This window comes from Nothoprocta perdicaria, unplaced genomic scaffold (assembly GCF_003342845.1).
Source record: "Nothoprocta perdicaria isolate Ctin4 unplaced genomic scaffold, notPer1 scaffold_9, whole genome shotgun sequence".
Taxonomy (NCBI): Eukaryota; Metazoa; Chordata; class Aves; order Tinamiformes; family Tinamidae; genus Nothoprocta; species Nothoprocta perdicaria.
In genome coordinates, this window is record NW_020456198.1 from 3,022,068 (window position 1) to 3,046,229 (window position 24,162).

General features: G+C 47.9%; 1 protein-coding gene across 1 annotated transcript in view; it reads left to right on the forward strand.

The window, feature by feature from the left end:
- LRIG1 (leucine rich repeats and immunoglobulin like domains 1) overlaps positions 1-24,162 on the forward strand; it is a gene marked incomplete at its 3' end in the record, with an annotated part of 75,609 nt that overhangs the window by 35,924 nt on the left and 15,523 nt on the right. The window contains exons 5-9 of the mRNA XM_026052604.1: positions 13,764-13,901; positions 14,967-15,110; positions 16,893-17,036; positions 17,970-18,107; positions 22,365-22,508. Of these exons, the coding sequence (XP_025908389.1) occupies positions 13,764-13,901; positions 14,967-15,110; positions 16,893-17,036; positions 17,970-18,107; positions 22,365-22,508 (708 nt within the window). The remainder of the gene's footprint in view (positions 1-13,763; positions 13,902-14,966; positions 15,111-16,892; positions 17,037-17,969; positions 18,108-22,364; positions 22,509-24,162) is intronic.

A 24,162-nucleotide genomic window follows, 5' to 3' on the forward strand; every position in this document is an offset into this window, starting at 1 on the left:
TGGTGATAGGGGGATTTGTGAGGCTGCTGTCATACCTCTGCAAGAAAGGCCTCTCTTTACCCTGTTTCAGAGAATGCCACTGAGTTTTGTTCTTTTTTTTTGCCTGAGTTTCCATTATTTCTTTTTCTGCGTGATAAAAGTAAAATGGAAGCACGATTTGAAGTACCTGTTTTAATCAGCATTGATGAGTAAGTCGTGTTGAATAAAGTGCTGGGCAAGTACAGCTGTTGTCATCGCTGGGAGTCCTTAAATCGGCTCAATGGCCTCCTAAAAGATGGACCTTTGCTCCCGGGGGCGTTTCTGGGCTCCATGCTGGGCTGCCCTTGTGGGCTGGTAGGAGGCAGGTTATATGATTGCACTGGCTCCTTCTGCCCTTCAAATCTGTGAAGCAGTAATTGGGGAGGCTGCCAAACCAAACCCAGAGTGAAGGCTCATAATGAAGACTGTGTACTGAGAAATTGGTTTAGGTTTAAGTATATAGTGTTCCTGTGTGTTCTTACTGTTAAAGAAAAATAAATACGTTTCGGGTGGGTTTTTTTCAGTGTTTATAAGTGTGTGAAGTGTGTTTACCTCCAAAACCTCTCAAGTAGGTTTTGTGTATTGCATGTGGTTAAGCATTTCCAAAGGGCTGTGAACGAATTATGGGAGCAGCAAGTATCTATTTGTCATTCAAAACAGCGCTTTGGAAGGGGTTAATCCCTCTCCTGCTCCTCCTGAGACGGGGAAGAGACTTTCTCCCCTTTTGCTGCTGTGCTTGTGAGATCCGCCATAGGGTTAAGGCAGCGTGAGCGAGGTTTTTAAATCAACTGGTCTGTTTGGGATGCCTCACTTTGGAGTCAAGGATGGGAAAACTCCATCACCCCAAAACGTGCTTGGCCCCGTGTGTGCAGACTGTGGGCTGTTCCACGCCTGTGAACATGTGTGAATTAGTTGGGGGGAGAATTCCCAAGGTTTACTGCAAATCTTTGGGTGTTTCAGGCTGCAGAGGGAGGCAGCTATACCATGTGTATGAAACATGCTCTGCCTGGATATATTGCCGTGGAGTATAATTCAGCTTAATTATTCCTTGAAGGGTCTGTTTGCCTTGCACGTTGAAAATGCTGCCAAAGTAGTTCATCTCAACAAGAGCAAACATAAGGGACTTAATAAAGCTTTTAATAGAACAGAAGGGAAGAATAATCTATGTACGGGTTACCAAATACAGACAGACATTAAATGCAAACATCTGTTAGCGCAAACAAAAGCCAGGAAATTCAGCTGGGAGGAGGAGAGACTGTGAATCTTGAGTTATTCCGAAATTGCATCGGAGTAGCTGAGAGGAGAATCTGGCCTGAAATTCCCACAGCATTTGTAACTTAGCTAGAGTTCCTCGATTTGGACGTTGGAGAGTTGATGGCAGGATGTTTTCACTGACATGCTCTTGGCTGAGGATTTCCCTTCCCAATGTGCTGCTGCAGCTCAAGAGTGTTAACTCTCTAGGCCCTTGGAAGGACTCTCTGCTCGGGGTTTTATCCCCTTCTGAGGGGAAGGGGAAGCTGGAGGCAGCAATGTATTTGCCGCAGAGCTGGTGAGTTGATGCGGATTTCTGGCTAGCCTGAGCGGGGAGGTGCTCTGCCTTGGTCTGGTGCTGCAGCTTTCCCACTTGGAGCCCAAGGTCAGCCCTGGTACAAGTTCAGGCCATACTCTGGAACATTCCTAGAAGTGAGTTTGGTCTTGGAATTCTGTCCCAAGCTCTTAGATCTAGAAGGACGGAGCATGGCTGGTGTTTAACAGTCCTGACCCGTTTTAGCCCAGGGCTGCCAGCATGGGCTGCTTCGCGCTGCCAAGCTCCAGAGCCAGCCCATGGACAGAGCAGCCTCTGTGCCACGTCCTTGGCCGGCTAGGAACTGAGGAAGTTAACAGATTAAACACTTTGAAGTAACTTTCTTTTTTCCCAACCACTGTAACTCTTGAGCCTCCAGCCTTTAGGAACAAAGGGGACAGTGACCCAGGGTACTCGGCTGTCTGTTGGCAACAGCCAAAGCTGTCTGGGGTACTCTGGCCCCGTGATCTTGCTCTGAATAAGCATGGATGACGAGGAAGTCAGAGTGAGGATTTTTGGAGCAAAAGAGTGTGAAATAGGATTAGCTGATTCACAGAGGATGCAATGACGCTGCAGTGTATTTACAGGGGGAAGCGAAATCAATAGGACTGCTCTGCTGCCAAACTGAGCTTAAAAGTCTCTGGAAGAAAATCAATCTTCTTTACAGGCTCATTAATGTAAAGATCAATTCGCATTAAACTGTAATTAAACAGAAAGGGCTAATAGGAGAAGGGTAAGTGATCTAGTGTGCCACAGGCAAAATAGATCATGTAGAACGTGAAAACTAAATACATGAAGAGTTGGGAGCTGGGAGGGGCGGGGAACATTCATGATTTGCCTTAAGTGACTGCTGGGTTCATGTGCTTGTCAGGGCACCCTGATGATCGGGAGGGAAGCCCTGTATATATCCCATAGGATCAGGGATGTCAGAGTGGCTGCAATCCTTGGCCTGCAGGTCCTACATTAGGGGTGATGGTTTTGTTTGAACTCCGTCACCTGTCAGAGCTCTCTGAAGTGTTGGGGATTTCACTGCGTTTCTGATCAAATTACTCTCATCTTTACTAAGTGGCCCTTGTTTSTCGTCTGACTTCAGCTTTTGTTTTCCTTGGGGCTCATTGCACCTTTGAAGCGGRTTAAAGCATGGCCCAGTCTTGGAGATCTCTAGCGGGGCAGGATCRGGCTCAGCCCTTGCTCTGCGTCCTGCAGCTGCTGTCTCGCGCCTACTTGCAGAATGCACGGAAAGCGGTTGTGATTTTAGYGCTCTTCACACTGCTTCTCTCTGTTCTCGTCAAACTTGCATGGCCTGGGACCATTTGCTTCTTGATCTCCTATTTTACTTTTTTTTTGAAGACTCTAAGGCCTTGCTGTGTTAGCTGCAGCAGCTCAGGCTGTGGGCGCTGCCGGGGCTGTGCAGYGTGCCTCCCTTCTCCCGGCTTCCCGCGGGAGCCTGGCTGGAGGTGCCGACATGCACGAGGCCAAGTCCACTTTGCTTTTGGTACTAGGGTGGYGAGACCTGGCTGGGCACAGGAGAGCTGCAGCTTGAATTCCTGGCTGCCCCCCTGCCTAGAGCCAAGGGCTTCRAACGGCTGCGCTTTCCCTGCTGGTAGAGCCCAGCTCCCGGCCAGCCCAGCTCAGACCTGCTGCRTGGACTCTCTGGCCTTTTCCTGACGAGGCTGGAGCCTCAGCCTCTGTGTAGGCGGTGCCGATAGTCAGGAAGTCGGGGCTCAGCTGAAGGATTGAGGGCTGAGCTAACACAACAGCATGGACGTGGCCTAGGAGGCCAGTCGTGGCYCGGGATCCTGCCGTGCTAATTGCTGTACAAACACAACAACCACCCTGACCCCGCGGGACTTAGTCTGCAAGTCATGCTTGCTGGAGTCAAAAAAAAGAATGAGCTAATAATTAGAAATGAGGATGATACGCCGTTAATTCCATGTGGGGCACGGCAGGCGGTTTTGTGCTCCTAAGCACAAAGCAGAGATGAGTCAGACGCAGCCGCGCAGGGCCGGGCTCGGGCAGCAGGACAGCCCGAGCACAGAGAGCTTGTGCTGCTGAGGAGGTGCTAAAGCAGGAGCAGATCCATCCCCCCGGCCTGCGCTTGCAGCAATTCTCCTCTGGAGCCGTGGCCACAGGGGCCGGTTCTGCGGGCTTGATTCGGGCAGCCCTGCTGGGAGGGGGAATTGCGGATTTGGCCCCGCTGCGGGCTGCGCTGCTCGGCCGCTCTCTTTGAACGTGGGCATGGCAGCGTGGAACGGGCAGCAGCCAGGATGGTGGCAGCCGGGCTATTTAGCATGCAAGCAACGCGCAGGCATAACATAATATATTCTTAAACCCACCTCTCCTGTTTGTTTTGCTCTGAGTTCGCTGTGAGGCTCTGGTGTGTAAAGTCTGCTAGTTAGTGAGGCCAAAGACTGCAAAAGCCTCTCCCAGTGGAGGAAATTCTCATTAATCACCAGCTCCCAAGCACCAGAAGAGACGCTGTTTTGACTTCTCGTTCGGGTTGCTGGAACGATTCTAATCACTTGCATATCCTCTTCGAGCTTTCAAATATAATGCGAGTGCATGGAAATGGCAAAGGATCTGAGGCTCTTCCAGGGAAATGAGTAATCCTTTCTCCTAGCAAAGCAGCAGCAGTGAAACACGGCGTCCTCAGACTCAACAAAAGAGCGTCTTAAAGCGAGCTGGGCACGCACGGAGYAGTGTGAAAACCAGCTAGAGGCGAAAAAGGATACGGTAGAAATTGGTGGCAGTTCTTGGAATGCTAAATACCCCTTGAGGCTGTTCTGGTATATCTCTTGTAGTGAGAATAACCTTCTCCTGCAGCAATTGAGTTGTTTGGAGCTGGATGAAGTCTGATCTGAACTTGGTGTGCTGCTTTGCAAGGCATGTTACCTTAGGCTTGCTCTGGCGGAAGAAAAGGACATAGGCAGAGCAAAGGTTAGTAATGGAAGGTCTTGAACAGTGTTTCTTTGAGTGTCCCACATTCATTACACCCTAAAATCAAGTAGATTTGTTTGCGCTGTGGTGCAGGCCGCTCTCCATCCCCCATGCCTTGCAAATCAAGTTCAGATTAGCAGTGAGGGTCACTTGTGACCATGATCTTTTGTTAATATGAAAATATTAATRTGATTTTTTTGTCAATATGAAAAATAGCCTCTTATTTAAGCCTTATAATAGCCCAAAGTTGCTGCTATTAATAYCTTTGGTAGGTTGCCTGTCTCATTTGGTAGTGTATGGCAGATAAACAACGTGTCTGTAAAGGCAGTTTCTTTATTAATCTTCACAGGCTCAACAGATTTCAAATGTAAATAAGCCATAAGCGTTTTTGAAATCTGTCCATGACCTTCATTACCTTGTTTATCTTCAGGCATCCCGGAAGGCTGGAGAACAGCAGTGTCTTTTAGCTGCTCAGCGTGTAACAAGGTGAAAACTGGTTCAGCAGAGTGTCAAAAACGAATCCTGCCCATGTGGTTCAAAGCCCAGGGAGTAAAACATGAGTTTTGCCATTTGCTTTCTGCCCTGCACAATGTTTAGCACTTCCGTCATTGCTTCCACTGACAGCACTAGAAATAGTGCATAATTCAGGGTAAAGCAATACTAGTGTAAACAGCATTCACTAAAATGTGATTCTGGCATGGCTAGTTTGGAAAGATGAGCAAATAATTGCTACAAAACTCACTTTTAACAAAATAAAAGCTGATTAAACACCATTTTTTTCTGCTTTTAAGCCACATTAATTGCCCCAAATAATTGCAAAGGTGAATAACACACATGAGACTTGAGTGTTAGAGCCTTATGTTAAAACAGCCTTGTTGGAGGGAGGCAGGGTGGAAAATCTGAATGCTGATTATTGAGGGAGGTGAGAAAATTATCTGTCATCATCTTTATGTGAAATGATCACTTAAGAGACCGTTACCCTGTCCACGTGTTTGCACAGCCCTAACTTGGTAGCAGGAATTGCACATGGATATTGATTGGGAGAAAGTGGTTGGGCGAGAGCGTGTTCTGCCTGTCAAACCATTTAATGTTCAATTGCACATCAGGGAAAATAGCAAAGGCAGCAGGAAAATGAAGCAGGAGTGCCAGGATGTACAAGTGAGAAGACAACTGTTTTARTGGTAGCAGGTTTGAATGGGGAAAATAAATTGCAGGCAGGTAGGYGTGGGGGGAACTGAGAGCAGATATCAAAAGAGAATCTGTCAAKGGCCTGTTTTTAGACTTAAAATACCTTCTTCCAGCCAATCCACGTACTACCAATCCCACACCATGCAGGACTGGTTGCTGAGGGCAGRGGTGAGTAGCATATGTAGGAACTAGGTACTGGATTTTCAGTGATTTTCCTAAGTACCTGGAAAAGAACCCCGCTTTGGTCGCCTTGCTGGAGCACTGCTTTCCCCCGGCTTGTGTTCTTGAGTAGTTAGCCTGCTTCCCTTTCAAAATAAGAGGAGCTGAAGGAGTGAACGGTCCTATTAGGGCCTGAAGATCTTACTGGGTGGGATTTTACAAGACATACCCCAGGGAGTTCAGGAAGTTTCCTGAAGCCAGTCTTCCTACCTGAAGTGGTCTGCAAATAAAAACATCTAGACTTTTGCATCAAATCTGTTTTCTCTGCTAACCCGGTGTTGCTTCTGCACCTAGAGATGATTCCCTCTTACAGGCTGAGCAGTCTCAGCAGAGCAGAGCGCGGCAGGGAGCTCTGCCCGGAGGCTGTTCCCGTCTTGGGGGCCTTGCTGACAAGACCGATAAGCCCTTTCAACAGAACACAAGCGTGTGTCATGTTGGAACAAACGAACCAGGCAGCCTATCTGTGTTGCTAAAGTGTTAACAGGACCTTGACTGGTCAGTCGAAKATGTTGCTTCTGCAGCTGCTTCTGCAAGAGTCTGCTACAAGTTCCTTGAGTGTTTCGTGGGCTGTTGGAGCGTAGGAGTAACAGGTAGTTATCTGTATCTTGTCTCCTACTGATTTTCCCTCAGCCTTAGGTTAACAGAACTCTTGTACACTTAAATCCACCTGTTTTCCCTGTCTTCCAGTGTAAGAYGACGGGATAAGTGTATGTGTCACGTGGTGGTGTTCAGGCCCAAGCAGTGTGTGCTATCCAGGAGTCTGCTTGTAACTGGGGTTTGGATTAATGTCCCAGCATCACAGGCAGAGTCATTACATTTGGTTTGCAGTTAAAAATTACTCCCCTGCTTATGTATTTTCCCCTCTTCACGCCTGTGGAGAGGAAAAAAAGGCAAAACAAAGCCACCCACAAAACACATGCGCCCACTAGGCTGTGGTGAATATTCTTTGCTTTGATCATTTATTACACAAAGAAAATCTAAARTCAGCATCGGGATTTAAGGATAAAAGTGCTTACATGCCCTGTGATCCTGGACCCTCCTAGCTTTCAAATGAAAGTGCTGCTCGTGTTAACCAGAAGCGCAAAASCCGCGTGACGAGAGTGAAAGGAAGATGCTGTCACGGCTCGGAGGTGGGACGTGGTTACTGGCGTGGTCTCGCTCTGGGGCTGGTTCACTTTGCATCTGGACTAGCTCTGAGTTGCAGTGACTGCTCCGTGTCACACATCTGGCTCATCCTTGAAGCCGGTGGTTGCAGCAGGCTGGAGCAGGAAATGTGAGAAGACGGCGGATGAGCAGAGCAGTGCTTTGGACTAAGAGCTGGGGTAGAAGGCTCTGAAAGATGCTCAGAGGAGCAGTTTGTGAACACTCTTATAGGTTTCAAAAGCAAAGCTGATTATGCCCAGTGAGTTGGGCAAYGCCATGTGCCAGAGACCTGGCCAGCAAGCCCTTGGTGCAACCAGGTGGGCAGTCCCTGACGAAACCCCTTGTCCCGAGTCTACTCCCTCTTTGAGTATATCATTTGAAGTCCTCTGTGGAGGGGACCCGCTATCGTCACAAAACATTGAGCAGAAGAGAGCAGAAGAGTCTTATGCCCTTAGAACCATGCTGTTGCTGACATGGGGGACTATACCTGTAACAGAGGCTGCCTTGTTTGTCTCCAGAAATCTCCCTTTGCTTTGATGTCCTAGCAGGTTGTGCAATCTGCCCAGCAGAGAAGGCAGCCCCTGTCTTAGAGGTGCCTAATCCTGCCTGTCCCACGTCTTTTGCTCCGCTAGTGGGACTGAACGCTGAGGGCTGTGGARGTTGCTTATTGCAAAGAGGTGCTGAAGTCACATGGTGGTGACAGGTCAAAAAATTCTAGAGTAAATACAGCTCAAAATGGGGGAGGCATTGAGGCAATGTCTTTTTAAAAGAAATCACTTTTATCACTGAAGCTGCAGCAGCATAAAATCTGCAAGAATCAGGAAGTTTGCATAAATACTGCCAGAAATGTTGCCAGAAATACCACAGGATCCTATATCTGTATAGATTTTTGGTTATCATACTGGAAAGGCTCCAAGAGCTTGCCTGGCATGGACATGGCTCCTGCTTGTGTTTGGRCGCGCAGCATCCAAGGATGCTCCGAGACCGTGCGCGGGACTCGTGGGATGTGCCAGGCAGATGCGCTGCGTCCTGTGGGTGGCGCGGAGTAGCCCTTAGTAGATGGTGTAGGTGGTGTATTCATAGCCCTTGAGTCACACCAGTCTCGCAGGAATAGCCCGGGTGACTTCAGTGGAACTATCCGTGTGACTAATGGGCTGCTCGTGGGAATAAGGAGCTCAGGGCCCAGCCCTGGACAGTGTCACTGCCTTGCAGGCAGCTGCTGCCCCGAGGTACCAGGAATGGATGAGCACATCCCGTCTCCCCTCCAGCTTTCTGCCTGTAGTTGACCATATTCCTGGACAGGGACACTTGCTGGGGTAGAATAAAGCTCTCCCCACATTAAAAACAAACAAACAAACCAACTGTGTAGCAGCTGTGTAGAGCAGAGAACTGTTTGCTTTGTGTATGTCCATCTTAAACCAGCAACCCAGGAAAGAGCATAACCTGGTGAAGGAAAGCTCCTTGAAACGCATCAGTGTTGAGGGTGATGCTCAGCAGATGGAGAAGTGTCTTCAGGCTTCCTGCCATGTTTCAGTGCAATTGAAATAGCTCTGTTAGGCAGCTCTTGCTTTACATTTGCATATCATGTATTTAAGTGAAGCAGTGTAAAAAGGTCATGGGTTTTGTTTGATGCACCTTGGAACAGCCTTGTTCTGATGGAAAAGGGAAGGTCCCAACGTACGGCCCCAGGCAGGGAATTTAGATCTTGGGAAGTAGGTAGGACACGTGTAAAACTTGCGTGGGTTTTTTCTTTTTTTTGTGGCTGTGACCCTGCAATGCGGTGTCTGCTGGGGCTGCCACTGCTGCAGCCTCGTCCTGCGTGCAGCCGGCACCTGAACAAACAGAGCTGGATCTGCGGCGGCCCTGGGAATCTGCCAGGATTCCTGAGGGAAGGAGTGATTCAGAGCATCTGAGAAAAGTGGGGGCTGCTTCCACGCAGCCTCGCTTCCTGCCCGGAGGATAACCCAGGAGGCTTTGCCTTGAAAGGAAAGCGGGGCTGGTCCCTGAGGCTGATAGGGTGCACGTTTGGACAAAAGTGTTCRGTCTTCTCATGGTAAAAAGTCTTGAGCCTCATGAATTATCCTGGTTACAGCACAAGGAATTGGGCAGATAGTGGGGCTGTCCCGGAGCAGTTGGGAAGCACAGGGCTTTGGGCTCTTCACACGCTTCAGCCTTTAAGGAGACGGTCTCAGGCATGGAAACAAAGGAGATACAGCAGGGGAATTCAGCTGGAATAAAAGGCCTTGGAAGCACAGTCTTTTTAATAAGGAGATATTAAAACTATGCGAAAAGCTCCACGTTGTTAAAATGTATGAGCTTTGTATCAGAGCTGATGTCCAGTTCCTAAAAGTGTTTTCCTCTTTCCTTGTTTCCATATATTAATAGTCACTTGGGGCAGATTGTCTGTTATGGATCGTGGTAACGCTGGAATTGGGAGCAGAAACTCTGCGTCCAGATAATTAATTTTCCTTCCTTCTTGCCAGGGAAAAAACTTGGGCATTTCCTTCTATTAGGAACCTCTGTGGTCATTTTTGTGTTATTTGTATATAGTGAGTGAGGGACTAAAATCAGACAGCAGGTGTTTCCATCTAAGAGGAAGAGTTTAGGGACTGATATCTTGAGTCTTTTTCAGTGTTTCTAGGAGGATCTGTGCTAAATCCCTATTCCTGAGGAGATGGAGAAGAGCAAGGGCAGGTATTTCCAAGCCCCGCTTAGTCACAGCTTATCTCATCTCACTCGAGCTGCGGTGCCTTTGATCCAGTCTCTGGCCATGCCCCCTGTGCATGACCTGTCCCTGACATCAAACCTTGGGTGTCCTTCGGTAGCAGCCCCCATAACTCTTTCTCACTCTAGCACTGGCTTTTTTTAAAGCCTCTCCTTGTTAGGAAACAGTAACAAACTCTGAACTTTTTAATCTCTCTATTCCTAGCTCTGTGGTCTCTCTCCTATGCTAWTTTTGGAGACGTGCTTGCATATTAATAGAGGTGTGGAGCTGTGCTCTTTTGAAGCTGCATTTTGTTTCTGATGCCTGTAACAGGTGCTGGTTTAATAGCTTTGCTGTATTAAGGCTTTCCTTTTTCTTCTCGGCGCGAGCCCTGTAAGCCGACACGGCGCAGCCCAGCGCGGCACCCGGCCCTGCTCCCGCCTGGCCTCACACGRGGCTCCGGCAGCTCTGCTCGCCCTCCACCCCAGCGTTTGCACCAACTGGGCTTAAATCTCTCCAGACCATGCATCTCTCCAGAGATCTCTTAAATCTCTCCAGAAGGAGCTGTGCATTCCCATCCGTGGCTTTGCTTGGATTTTCCACTCTCTGCTTCCCGATGGGCAGCGGCTGCAGGGAAGCGAAAGGGGCCTGGGCACCAAAGGCCGGCTTTGCGCCACTCTCCCCRCCCACGAGTGGGTTGGAGCCACGGCTGGGATTAAACCCATGAGCAGCTCTGCAAGGGCCGCGCTCGCGGCAGGGAGGAAGGTGAATTCTTATCCTATTAAGTCTAGTGGAAAAAGTTTCACAGGCTGTTTATCAAATAAATATTCACCAAGGCGCTTCGAACTAGGAAACCCACTGGGATTAAAGTGTAACTTTACCTCTAAAACACGAGCCGGGATTCCTGGAAATGCTGCAAGCTTTTGAATTCGCGCCACCTGTTGTTTTCTTGCCCCCCCCCTCCTTCAGTTCCCTCCCGCCCCAGAGCAAACCCAAGCAGGCTCTGCTTCCCTGGAACATTTTCCTTGTTTTTCTGTCTTGGAGCAGCCCAGAATAGCGCGGGGCGCGCGGTCGCTTCCCGGCACGGGCTGCATGGCCTTGGTTCGGCAGAGGCTCCCGGGAGGCCAGTGGGACGAGCGCCACTTCAGCTGGAGCCTCCGGAATGCACCCAGATGGGCTCCTTGGTACCTAGGGATTATTCTTCACTCAGGTTACTCCAGATCCTTACAGCCCTCGGTGACCGTGGCCTTGCAGCGTGTCCTGGTCCAGTGTTACCTTCCCGTGCAGATGGAGATGCCCAAGGCAGAGAAGGGTTAAGAAATTTGCCCAAGGCGGGTGAGTCAGTGCCARAGCTGGGAATAGAAACTAAAAGACTTGGCTGCAGCTCTTGGCTCTAATTGCTCAATCTCACATTGAAGCCTTGTCATCCTATACTCTTGAGGTAACACTGGCTGAAACGAGACGGGGRAATTTGCTTCCAGGGATGTGATAGTAAGGGAAGGGGGAGAGGAAAAGGCACCTGGAGGCACCCTGGTTGTGGGATCACCAGTAAGATGTGCTTTAAAGCCTGATTCAGCAATTTGTACTAAAATTYGATCCGTCACCTTTGAAGCCTGGAAAGATAAACTAAAGGAGCTGGTTGGTAAAAATCCAGCCCTTTTCCAGTGSCTGTTAAAGGAAAGGGATAAAGTCATGATGTCACTTGTCTTAAACAGCTGTGTGGTTCGATTGGTAACAGGAGGAGCCAGGCTGAAAGGATCCAAGTAATAACAGGAAGGGTTAAATCACATTTCAGCTCTTACTGAAAGGATGAAAACCAAGATGTACTCGAGCTGGTAGGAAGTTTGGAGGGTGGGGTGTTCCAGTGGCACCCTGCGTGTGGGAGAAGTCAGCRGGGCTGGTTTGGTTGGAAGCACAGCATGCCGAGAGGGTGCCGTGCTCCGCAGCAAACGGTCTGACATTCCCCAGCTGGGGACGGTGTTCGGAGCCGAGAGCTGTGTCTGGAGGCAGCCCATGTTTGAAGGAGACGGGGAGAGGGGGAGAAAGAAAAGAAGCCTGTTGTTTTCCTGTGTGAAATAACGTGTCTGTCCCATCTGCCAGCTGTAGCACCAGAAAAGCAAGAGGCGAATGGACAGGCGTCACCTGGAAACRGCTAACGTGGCTCGAACAAGATCTCTTTCCTGCTCTTTTCTTCCCTTCTTAAACTCCGTCCTTTGGGAAGGGCTGGGAGATCTGGCAGGCAGGCAGGCTGGATATATGTTGAGCAACTAAAGCGCAGAAATACTAATACTCAAAAGGAGAAAAAAATTGGCTTCTGCAGAGCACTTCATGTCCAAACTCACTCTGAGCTCTCCCTCCCATACAGGCTTAGCTGCCCTGTGCAGGAATTGTCAGGTAATTTATAGATTCTTGATGTTCATTTGTACAAGTCTTCATTTCCTGTTAATTTACAGCCAGACTCATCTGGGCCACAAGAACCTCGATGAGCTCAGAGCCGAGCTCTCCACGGCAGAGCTGCAGAGCTCTGCTCCGTCCGCAGCGGCGCCTTCCCGCGCCGGCGCCTCCCGCGCTCTCCTCTAATGGGCTCTGTTGCTTCAGAGCGGGGTTAAGTGTTAGCAACTTCAGCAAGTTCCAGCTTTTCGGATTGAATTTATGTGAAAGAAACTAGTTCTGGGGAAAAGCAATCTCTTCCCTCTCGGGTTTAATTTATAGAGGGCTCAGGACTCTGGATGTAGTGYGTTTTCCTATATTTTGTTCAGTCTGTTAACCCAAGTTCACTAGAGCTCTGTCCCGCTCTGTGCCATGGATGGGGAAACTCAGTCGTGGTTCCCAGCTACAAATGAACATTGATCACCTGGCTGGTAGCCCCGTCACTGCCTTTCTCTGCCGGTGGCTGTTTGAGATGGTTCTTGTCTCGACCCCCTCTGCTGTCCCCTGTTATTCAGCAACTTCTCAAGTGTCTGCTGAGCGTCTCTGGATACCTCGGTCCCAGGCTTGCCAGTAATATCAGTGACTGGTCTAAACTCACAGCAGGCACGTGCTTCGCTCCTTGTGCAGTGCACAGTGTATTTCTTTTAGGTGGTTACTGTTCTCTCTACTGCTTCTGGCAAAAAAGGAGTCAGAGGAAAGAGCTCTGGGGATTTTCAGTGAGACCTTATTGGGTGCAGATGGACAGAGACTGTAGGTGTTTAACTGTTGGACAGCTGAGGAAGTCCTGAGAGCAGCTTGCAGTGCGTCCTTTCAAGGAAAACCATGAGATTGAGCCCTCCAGGACAGGGCTGAGAAGGCAGCAAACTCGTTACAGGGTCTCGTCCTGCAGCCGGTGCTCGATCAGGGACCTCAGGGCTACCGCACTGTCCTGCTAGCACTGTGGGACAAAGGGAAGGAAACGGGAGGAAACGCTTGCAGGAACAAACACTCATGGAGTATTTCTGTCTATTGCAAGTCCTTGTAACATGGTCCAAAGTTGGGAGTTCTCAGAAGGGTCTTGGGAATTAGGGGTACAGTGCTCAGTAATTTTTCCTGAGATAATATTTACTTATCTATTCGGTGCAGATGGGTTTGAAAATCCCAACTTGCGTGTAAAACATGGGCAGTGATCAGCACTTCTTCCTTGAAGGCTTAAAAACTTCTGGAAGTAGAGGCTTGTAGAGAGTCAAGCCCAAATTGCCCAAAGAAAAACTCCTCCTTTCTGCAGAAGGGATTTGATTTTGATTTTGTATACCAAATAATAATAATAAAAAATGTCCAAAAGCCTGAAAATGTCTTTGACCTCATCTCTCCGCTCATAGGAACAACCTAGGAACTAGGGAAGAGACTTGGTGGGTCCTTGGTGGGTCCTCGGACAGCGGTTAGAGAAGTACCATGAACCTCAACATGTTTGCTCCGTGGCCAGCCCATGGGCCTGCTGTAGCCTCAGATATTCTATTTATTTATTTTATTTATTTTAAGAGAACTGAATTGTCTCAATTTCGCTCCTGCCCCTTTCAGGCATCACAACAGGATCCGCAGCATTGAAGCAAGTCAACTGAAGCCCTACGTTTCCCTGGAAACGTTGGACCTGAGTTTCAATGACATCACGGAAATCCGAAACGGCTGCTTTCCGCAGGGACTTCACATAAAGGAGCTGTGAGTTTTYCTTGTTGGGAACGGCTTTTGTTGAGTTACCACAGCAGAGAAAAGGGCCTCCAACCTTGTGTAAAGGAAGAAAAGGGAATGAAAATAAGAAGCATGAGGTTTTCCAGTAGGTTTTTAAATGCAAAGGAGAACTAGAAGGTAGCGTGTTATCCCCACTGTTTCGGGTTATTTATTAAACCTCCATCTTTTGGATTTCTGTAAAGAATGCAGTTTTATTATTATTATTGTTGTTGTTGTATAGGAACCTATACAGTGATGAAGTTTTCCCCCCATTTGGTGTGCGGGTTTCTGTGTAGCTGAAAACCTAGAAGCCCGAAGAACAGTCTGCAGCAAAGCTGTAGCTGTTCTCCAGTGCAAAAAGTATATGTTGCTTCCCAGCAGAGCCCATATGTATCTGGAAGTGGGGAGGGGAAATGACTGTCAGTATTGAAGTCGTTATTGAATGTTCAGAAGGGAATTCCCTCCTTGGTTATATGGACACTAAACCAGAGGATCTATAGAGTAACCCGTTCCCATCTGGCTATTTGCCTATACCAAGAAACAAAAAATAATCAGCATTTTAGGCAATTCCTAAAATATGCAGACAAATCATCTGCTTGCAATGMAGTTTGTACCAAAGTTTCTGCTCCTGTTTGTAAGAGGACGGCGAGAGACGCGTGTTGGGACTGATGTCTCCCCTTTGTACTGTASGAGCTACCTCTGTGGGCAAGGTGAGGATCCAAATAGGAAAGCCCTAGGACAGATGCTGWTGGAAAAGTCTGAGACACAGCGAATGAGTAGAGTCATGCTGGGCTGGAATGTTCTCCAGCTTCTGGCTTCAGCTCCAAATTCCCTTACAGAAGTCAGAGGGTATCAAGGAGCTCTCAGGAAGCCTGCAGCACTTTCTCACATTCCTCACATGACTCTGGGAAAGGCCCTGCACTTTTTGTGCAGCCAAAAATTCATTGATTTGAAGCCACCTCTGTAATTTCACCAGCCTGTCTGGAGAGCAACCAAATGCTGATAAAGGGAGATTTCTGACAAAACTCTTAATTTCTCTGCTATGATTTATTGCAGCTACCTGGGGAGCAACAGAATCAGCACCCTGGAGCCTGGTGCTTTTGATAGCCTGTCACGGTCCCTGCTAACACTTCGTCTGAGCAAAAACAGGATCACTCAGCTTCCTGTGAAGGCGTTCAGGCTGCCCAGGCTAACACAGCTGTGAGTAGAAATGTGCACTTTAATTAAGCTCAGCCACTCTCTGCAGAGACAAAACATCCCGAGGATATGCTCAGCAAATGTCACCCTCATTACCCGCTATCTATAAAGCACAGAACGAGCTGTGTAGCAGTCCTGTTCTAGCACCTAATAAAGCAAATTAGTGTCTTGTACCCTATTGACTTTTGAGGCTATTCTCTTGATCGGTGCGTGGATGCAGCAGACACCAGCGTCCTGTGCACTTAACAGCACAAGACAAATCTACCCCCTTGAAAGCTGTTGGTGCTCTGTGGAAGGAGGGAGGGTTGGAAGATGTGAGTGACCTGCTCAGCCACCACCTTGTTTGGTTTTTCAAGACCACACAGGTATCTTTATGTGGCAATAAAATTGCAACGCTGGAAGGTTGTTAAAGTGCGAGGTGATGTTTGAGCAGACAGAGCAGTACTCCAGATCACACATCATTCTTGTCCTGCCCATAGTCCACTTGGGAGGAGCTGTATGAGGTCGTATGGACATTTGCAGCTATAAATACGTTTTATGTGTAGATAGTAAGTGTAGTGATTTAACTTTTCCCTTCTGTTTTTTTCTGCTGGGAAAGTGGGCCCATCCTGAAGGCTATTGCAGTCAAAGGGCTAAACTCTGTTAGGAGATTCTGTTAATGCAAAGTCTACAAATGATGATTGAAACTGCACCTATAAATGGCAACCTTTTGACAGAGAGCATTCCTTTGATGTAAACCAAGGTGTGCTTAAGGAATGGGTATACATTTGTGCTTGCATATGTGCAGAATTGGCAAATTTGAAATTGAGCTGTGTGACACAGAGGCCAACGTATCTTAAGAAACTTGTCTCTCAGTTACAAGTTATTGTTCCCTAGCTGAGAGCTTTAATCTGCAGCGTTTCTCTGTATCACTTGGAAAAAGGTAATAAAACAAGGATCAAMTCAGCCTGTTTTGGAATACAAGTTTTGCTGGAGTTTGGAGTGATTGATGTGTTCAGACTCCCTAGAGAGTCTCACAAAAGGTTGTTTAAGTAAGTTCTAGAAACTCAGTGTATTCCTACCACTGTTCAAAAATAAATATATGCCAAAGATTTAGGGTTTTTCCCCTCACAGCATTGTTCATTAAAAAATAAATAAATAAATAAATAAATAAAAGGGGAAAAAAAGGTGTTTAATTAAACAAGTTAGAGGTTTTTATTTATGCAAAATACTAAGACTGCCTCATTATTGGAAACAACTCATTTCACTCTTTATTAGTTTTTTATAGGAGAAGAGGTGAAAGTTTTCAAGGGAACTGGAAGCTTTCAGATTTAGCCATAAAATTTGCTTTTGAGCTCAGAAGTCATTGGGCACCCTTTGTGTCCAAGCACATTTTTACTGGGCTGTCAGAGTCCCCAAAGAACAATGGATTGAGAGGAAACTAATGCTGATGTGCAACTGTATTGATTCAAATGGTGCCTCGGCTTGAAAGAGGATGAAGTGTGAAAACGGAAAAGGATAAATGGCTTAAAAGAAGTGCAGAGAGAGGAGGAGCATGGAGGAATTGCTGGACTGTCACTATTATTTCTGTACAGTCAATGTCTGTCCCAGGGTGAGTTTGTTTAGGAGCTCACACCCAGCCGGCTTCCCTGGCTGGTTCCGTGATGGAAAGTTTCCGGTGCGCTTGGGTTCTCCCTTGGGAATGGCTGCCAGAGGAGTTGTTGGCTTTGCTGTCCCCATTGTGTGCTGCAATTTTGTGAGCAAGGCCGGGGATGTAACATGCTTGTGTGGCCTTGGTGATTGCAGGGAGCTGAACCGGAATCGCATCCGCCTCATTGAAGGCCTGACATTCCAGGGACTGGACAGCTTGGAAGTCCTGAAACTCCAGCGGAACAACATAAGCAAATTGACTGATGGGGCTTTCTGGGGTCTAGCCAAGATGCAAGAGCTGTAAGTTGGGGAGATGGGTTCTTTTTTCTTAAACAGTCGTGGCATTGCCTGAATATCCTGTGCTTCCCTGCCTTTTAACAAGAGCTTCATCAGAGACTCGGGCCAGTCCTCACTGCTTCCTCAAGCACATTGTCCTAACAGGTGTTCACAAAAAGAAAAACTGTTTTTCAAGCCTTTGAGGTATTTGTAAGTTGGGTGATGTGAACATTCAGTAAAACTGCAGCTGGTCTTCAAATACAAGCTCATCTGGCTTTTTGCAGAGTCATTTTGATTGATACATGGAAACTATGTATTGCAGACCTGCTTATTCTGTCTCTTGGGATACCTAGAAACCAAGCTGCCTTGTCTCATTGATGTGTTCTTTCCATACAAGAGAGTGAATTGAACAGTCATTCCAGAGAAACGCTTGAAACTTCCCAAGGGATTGGCTTTCAAGTGTGTGTCTAAGGCCACAAGTGGCAGGGCAGTGTGTTTCTGGAAGCTGCTGCTTGCAACTGAGATGCTGCAGCTGATGAAAATATATAACCTCTGCAAATACAAATTCAGAGGGGGTAGTTTCAGCCCCCCTCCCCTTGGTGTATTTGCAGTGGGGCAGAGCCCTGCAGTCACACCTTTCTCTGGGCATTAAGCCCTGAGAATGCACCAGCTCAGTAGCTGCTGCTTGTGTGACTGTGGCAGAAAGTGTCTGCCTCAGTAGTGAGAGGAGGTGTGGAAGTGGGTATGGCAGACAGGCATTTGCTAAGTGAAAACCTTCTGAAACCTTTTGCTTAGATTGTCCTTGAATTTTCTTCGCAGACTTGCCACAAGTAAAGCCCATACCTGCATGTATCCGCAGTGGTGTGTAGACACATGTAGGAAACCCGGTTCTTTCTGGAACTTCATCAGCATTTGACCAGTGCTGCTGTGTCAATTCCTTCTGCTTTTTCTCCCCAGGCACCTGGAGTATAACAGCCTGACAGAAGTCAACAGTGGGTCTCTCTATGGCCTTTCCTCTCTTTACCAGCTTCACCTCAGTAACAACTCCATATCCCGCATGGCTGGATGGAGCTTCTGTCAAAAGCTGCATGAGTTGTAAGTTGTTTTCTGTCATGGTTGGGCACAGTTTGATGCTAATGGAGTGCTGGTGGTCAAGGGGAATAAGGAATTTCCCCCATCACATGGCCCACTGAATCAATCTGTAAAATCAGGAGATGCAGCCTCTAGTGATGCCCATTTATTCATTATGTTTTGACCTTTGGAGCACCTGTTTAAAATACATTTGCCCCAGAAACAAAGGCTAGAGGCCTTTGACAGCATGCAGTGCCAAAAGACCTGCAGAGCTTGTGATCTGTGGCTTGCCAACACTTTCTAGCTAGTTAGTTATGAGACACGCACTGCTTGCCATGTAATAATGACTGTACAGCCCGAAGGAAGCTTTGCTTTGTCTTCCACGTTCACAAAGAACAATCGTGTTTTTTTACCAGAAGTGATTTGGCCCCTTAGAGGCAGCTCTCCTTGTTTCTCCTGTTTACACTTTACCCTTCCTGTAGGGCTCAGCTGTTGAAACGTAAATACACTGGCTTCACTCTCCTGAGATTTCCAGCTGTGAATACATTTCTTTGATAAACGAAAAAGAGCCTTGCTGTTGAGAATAGCCCCACAAGGGTGTCTTTTGGGTCTCTGGTGCTGCTTAATGCCTTTTTGAAGAGACACATGTGGATGGCTGTAGTATTTACAGGAGTGGCTGTCATCCTCTCTGTGGTACTGAGCACAAATTCACTTTTTTCTTTGGAGAACTTTATACATGTGATTAGTGGAATGAACAGTAGTTCCTCCTGCTTGGTGCTCGGAAATCTCATGTTAAACATTGGTAGGGATTGCTCTTTCCACAACAAGTGGAAGGGTAAAGCAGCTGTCTGCTTGCAGAGGCCTTGCTCTTGGACTCACAGAAGATCAGCTCTGGGGTGTGGACTCAAAAGTATCTGGACATAACACACATCTAAGTTTATAGGCTCTAGAATTGACCCATTGACCAAATGTGATCTTTTTTTGAACCCAAATGATTCACACAGATGTGAGTTATGCTTTTTTGAAACATTGCACAATCTTTTTTTCTTTTAGGAAAATACATATATAGTTGTTTCCTGATTTTTCAAATTGCTCTGAGACTGCCAATGCTAAACAGCTCCCATGCTTGGTGGGATGCTGGAGACAGCTGTATTCCTTTATGTGGGAGCCACAAGTGATAGTTAACTAGTTCAAGGCAATGCCAATGCAGGAATTTTCAAGGCAACAGGTCAGAATCAGCACTGTGCTCCAAGCTAGGCCTGCTTAAATCTGAAGCATCAGAAAGAGGGGAGTTGACCTTCCTTAAATGTTCCTTAAGTCCTTGGAATAGTGAAGCTCAGGTCACCACATAGTGCTAGCAGAGCTGCAGCAAACCAGGGAGCCAGTGTCTGATGTCCCCACTGACCCTGCATTTCAGCCAAAATTCAGGAGTGGGCAAGTGCCAGCTGTCCCTGCAGAGCTGGCTGCCATCAGAACTCTGCAGGGAGAAGTACCCCTGTCTTTTCTGCTTGACACTGTCTCAGCAAACCTTCCTGKTGTAGGTGGGAGATGGCAGGTGGTGTTGAGCCCATCCTGTGTCAGGTATGGAGCGAGAGCTGCTCTGGCTTCGAGGTCGTCTCTAAGCGGCTGCAGGAAGCCAGTGCAGGAGTCACCTGCCCTGCTGCACAGCTGGGGGAAATGGCTGGTGCTGTAGGTGGCAGAAGCCACCGAGACAGAGACACRTTTGTCCTGACAAACAGGACTGTGCTGGGGTGTGAGGCTGGAGACGGTGATGGCTGAGATTGGAGGGGTGGTTGTGTGGGTGCTAGCCCACATCTCTGCAGAACACTACAAGCTCTTGCAGCTTTTGCCTTTAGGGTAAGGCTGCTGCAGGGAGCCCTCAGACAGTCAAACTCCTGCAGTGCTTGTAGGAGAGATCTGCTGTGAAATAGAAGGGTGAGGAAAGGAAACACTATGTATATCTAGACAGCCTCTATGCAGTTACATGAATATGTTTCATTCCTTATTGAAAGATCCTTGCTTGCCTCCCCTATTGCTAAATCTGCTGGGTTTCAGTTACTTTCTGTGGTTATATAACAGCTGACTTTCAGCTGAAACAAGTGAGGTGGCCAGACCCCTGCTCTCCTGTGCTGGAGGCAGCAATCAACCACCTGAAGGTGAATGTTGCCTCCCCGTTGGTCACTGGGAGAAAACATGACCCGAAGTCTCTGGATTAATGTAAAAGACAGCAGGGAAAGAAGCCTCATTCCGTGTTGTGGGCATGAGAAAGGATTGATATTCACCAGCAGTCAGGTGCTGAGACATCCTCATTGTGGAAGAATTCATGGTGGGAGGCATAAGATGTCACCAGACCTAAGTGATGAGTTGGCGTCTGGGTCTTCCATGTCCTTCCATGGGAAGTGTCACTTCATGCCTGTAGTTTGGCCAGTGGGAATGGAGTGTATTAGGAGATGCAGCTCGTGCAGAACTGCCTGGCAGCAGGAGTCCCAGCTGTACCACAGGTTCCTGAGTAACCCCTTTCTGTTTCGTGCTTCTTACATTACTTCACACTTCTGGCATCTGCTCTTCATGCGTTTCCACCCACTTCCTTGCCAGGGCAGAAGGGTTGTGCAGATGAGCCATTTCCACACGTTTATTCCAGTGATTTCTTACTGCTAGATGAGAATCTAGGAGAAGCAGCAAAAACCTGCTGATTTCTCTCAAGCTAGATAATCTAAACTGCTGAGCAGCAGAATGCATTAGTTTGCAAAATGGCCTTTCCCACTGGCAGGAAGCAGAGACCGTCWGTGCTGAAGGAAGCCCCTGCCAGGTGTTTCAGCTGCTGAAACTTTCCATCTGGCCACAGCCATCGTGATAGCCCTCTAAAACCTGCTGCTGTCCATCCATCTCTGAGTGACACCAGGAGGAGCTGAGGGGAACGTGTCTTCACCCGTTGTGACAGGAAATCTTCTGTGCACATTCAAGGGGAACTGCTCTTTTTTTCTCAGCCAAGTTTAGGATTACTTTTGAACACTTCTCCTTTTTATTTTTTTATTAGCCAAATTCTTTAATTGCAGGTGAGGACATAATTTTGACCAGATGCCAGTTCTTCATAACTAACACTACAGCTTCTTTAGGAATGGAGGTGTGTTGTCCCATCCCTTCTGGAAGCTCATTAATCCTTGCTGAATTTCTTCCAGAGTTTGCCCTCTGCCCACTCTCATGGCTAAAAGAGAGAGCTGCTTTGCCAGGTAAAGGGCCCTCTCAGTGCTCAGGAATATGTGTCTGTTTTGACTTAGGTTTTGGCTTTGCAGTCACTTTCTTGCAAGCCCTTGACGCGTTTTTAAGCAGGCTCATTAAAAGGCAGGACTAGAAGAAGAATTTGGAGGTTTGGAGTTCAGTGAGATTTTTTTTGTTCTTCTTGTTGCCTGTACAGCAAAGGATTTCAGTACTTATTCAAAACAACTCTGGCTTTAGAAAAAAATAAAACTAAAAAGAGAGGAAACAAGACAGAAGACTAGAAAGAAAAGTAACCCTGCAGTGTTAGCCACTTGTAAGTGGATGGGATCTCAAGCAGGGTGCGCCCTGTGCAGGGAGGGTGGCAGCAGCCGGTGCCTTCTGCCTCCTGTGGGAAGGAAGCCTCCGATTGCCTTGTGGTGAAAAGGTTTTGGCTCGGGACCCAGCGGGGTGGAGACACCCCCGCCCAGCGCCTGGGGCTGCCTGAGCACAAGTACCCGGGCGATAAGAGCCCTCCTGCACACGGAGCCTGCCAAGGGCACCGTGGAGCTTGGGAATCCATGTTTGTCGTCACTCGCAACCTGGCAGGGCCTGGGGACCAGGGGAGGTGCATGGTCTTGTGGTCCTCAAAGGGAGTCCAGGAGTCCGGACTAACCAGAACCAGGCCTAAGGTCTCTTGCTAATAGCAAAGTGTTAGAGTTAAAACTGTCCTCTGTGTCTGGGGTTCCAACCCCCAACCTGGCTGTTCTGCACTATCCGTGGAGAGAGGGCAGCTGCTCCCGGGGTAGCTGATAGTATCTCTGTGAGKTTATTGGTGTGAATCACCTTGGAAGGAGCCTCTGCTCTGCTCCTCAGCTGAAGACTTGCTTTTAAATGGGTAGCAGATGCCTCCGTTGCTGCTGCCCGTGGTATCCTGTGACGGATTTGCAGCCTTGTTTCCTGATCACACTGTCATGCACTCACCCAGSTTACACTGCATTCCTGATGGGAGGCGGGCGCCGGTCGCTGTGGATGAGTTTGGAAAAGCTGGTTTGGGCTGATGGGACCTGTTGTTTCTCTCCTCAGAATATTGTCCTACAACAACCTCACCAGGCTGGACGAGGGGAGCTTGGCGGGCCTCGCGGGGCTGCACGTGCTGCGCCTGAGCCACAACTCCATCAGCCACATTGCAGAAGGTGCCTTCAAGGGACTCAAAAACCTGCGCGTCCTGTAAGTTGCCCCCAGCTCCCCTTCCCAAACATTTCTGCTTTGCAGGAAAAGAGCTCCTGAATCTAGCGTGGATCAAGGAAACCCTGAGACTCCAGTCTTCAGTTAATGGCAGGATTTCCCTTGCTATCTCATTTACTTAAGTGGAAATCCTTAGGGAAGGACTTTCTCTGTCAGGTCACTCTACACTCAAGAGGTGCAAAGAATAATCCCTTGCAGTGACAACACTATGAATGCTGTGTTGACGGCACTGCCGGGCATTTCTGCACGCTGTTAATTTTTATTGAATAATACATAAAAAATCCTATGTTAAAATGGTTTTGAGAGGAAAAACATTGAAGAAATGAACCAGTGAGATTCAGAGTTTGGGTTAGCTTCTGACTAAAAGTATGGCAATATACAAAGCTTCACCCAGTCATGGTCCCAGCCATGAGATCAGGAAGCTGCTGCAACTACCGTAAAAGTAGCCAGGAGTCTTTCCCTTTAGTGCAACACTTGCAGAATTGGCCTGCCTTGAGTTAGGAAATGAGTTAGTTGCTTTGACTCTTACGATAGCACCTGAAAACCAGAAATGTTGCTGTGCTGTGTCAAGAAAGAAGTTTTGAACACCAAATGATTCTCCCAGTGGTGGCTGTGGCCATTTAATGGTGACTTCTACTTGAAGGACTTGCATAACATGGTATCTGGAAATGGGCTTGCTTGTCCAGATACCAGCTTCTAGTTTAGGACTAACAGAGATATATAGATTGATAGATTTTTATATAGATACACACATTATATAAACCAGTCTGACATCCTCCAGGAAACCAGCACTGTTGTGTAGCTCTGGTGCACACTGCCAAGCCCAAGAGTTATGTTAGCTTGAAGCCATGGACTGCCTTGGAAACATCAACAGATGACCCCAAAACTTCTTGCAATGTCCGTTCCTGCAGCTTTGGTGCTTTCCTCCCTCCCTGGCGCCTGCCCAGCRTCTGGCCGCACTCCTGCGCTCTCCAGAACTTGCCTGAACCACCACCAAGTTCTCACAGCCCCTGCAGCCCTGCCCCAGCTCCCAGACTGCTTGTATTCAGCAGGCCAGTACTTTCTTCCTTCAAAAACAAGTGYACTTTGGTACTTTCATTCCTCTTCAGAGGCCCATTATGCACGGAGTAATTAAAAGGAAGTGAGAACAGAGAGATCTCCCCTTTCTGCAGCACTCTTTGCATCCTACTTGTTTCTTTATTGAAGTTCACAGTGCAGGGAGTGACTGGAAAGTGAGTTTGGGTTTTGTTTGCTGCTTTTCTTTCTTTTTTTCCTTTTTTCTTTCCTTTTTTTTAAACTTTGGCCAAAGCCTTTCAGCCACTGGGCATTCAGAAAGGGACTTCTTGGAGGCCGCTGTCAGGACCGGAACTAAAGGTTTCCAAAGAAAAATGGAGGGGAAGGGGAGCTGCAAGTTCTCTTTGCTCTGCAGTGACTGTGGAGCCTCTTTTATGTTTAGGGCTGAGGGGGGAGGAGGAGAGAGAGTGTGTGAGCGAGCTCTAATTTAATAAAGAGAAAGGCCTTTTGGGTCCTGCACCTGGTGAAAAAGACCCGAGCCTGCTTTAATTATGGGCTATTGTGGAGGAGCCTTTGGTGGGTGTGAAACTGCTGAAATGTGGAGCTATTCAAATGGAGGTCA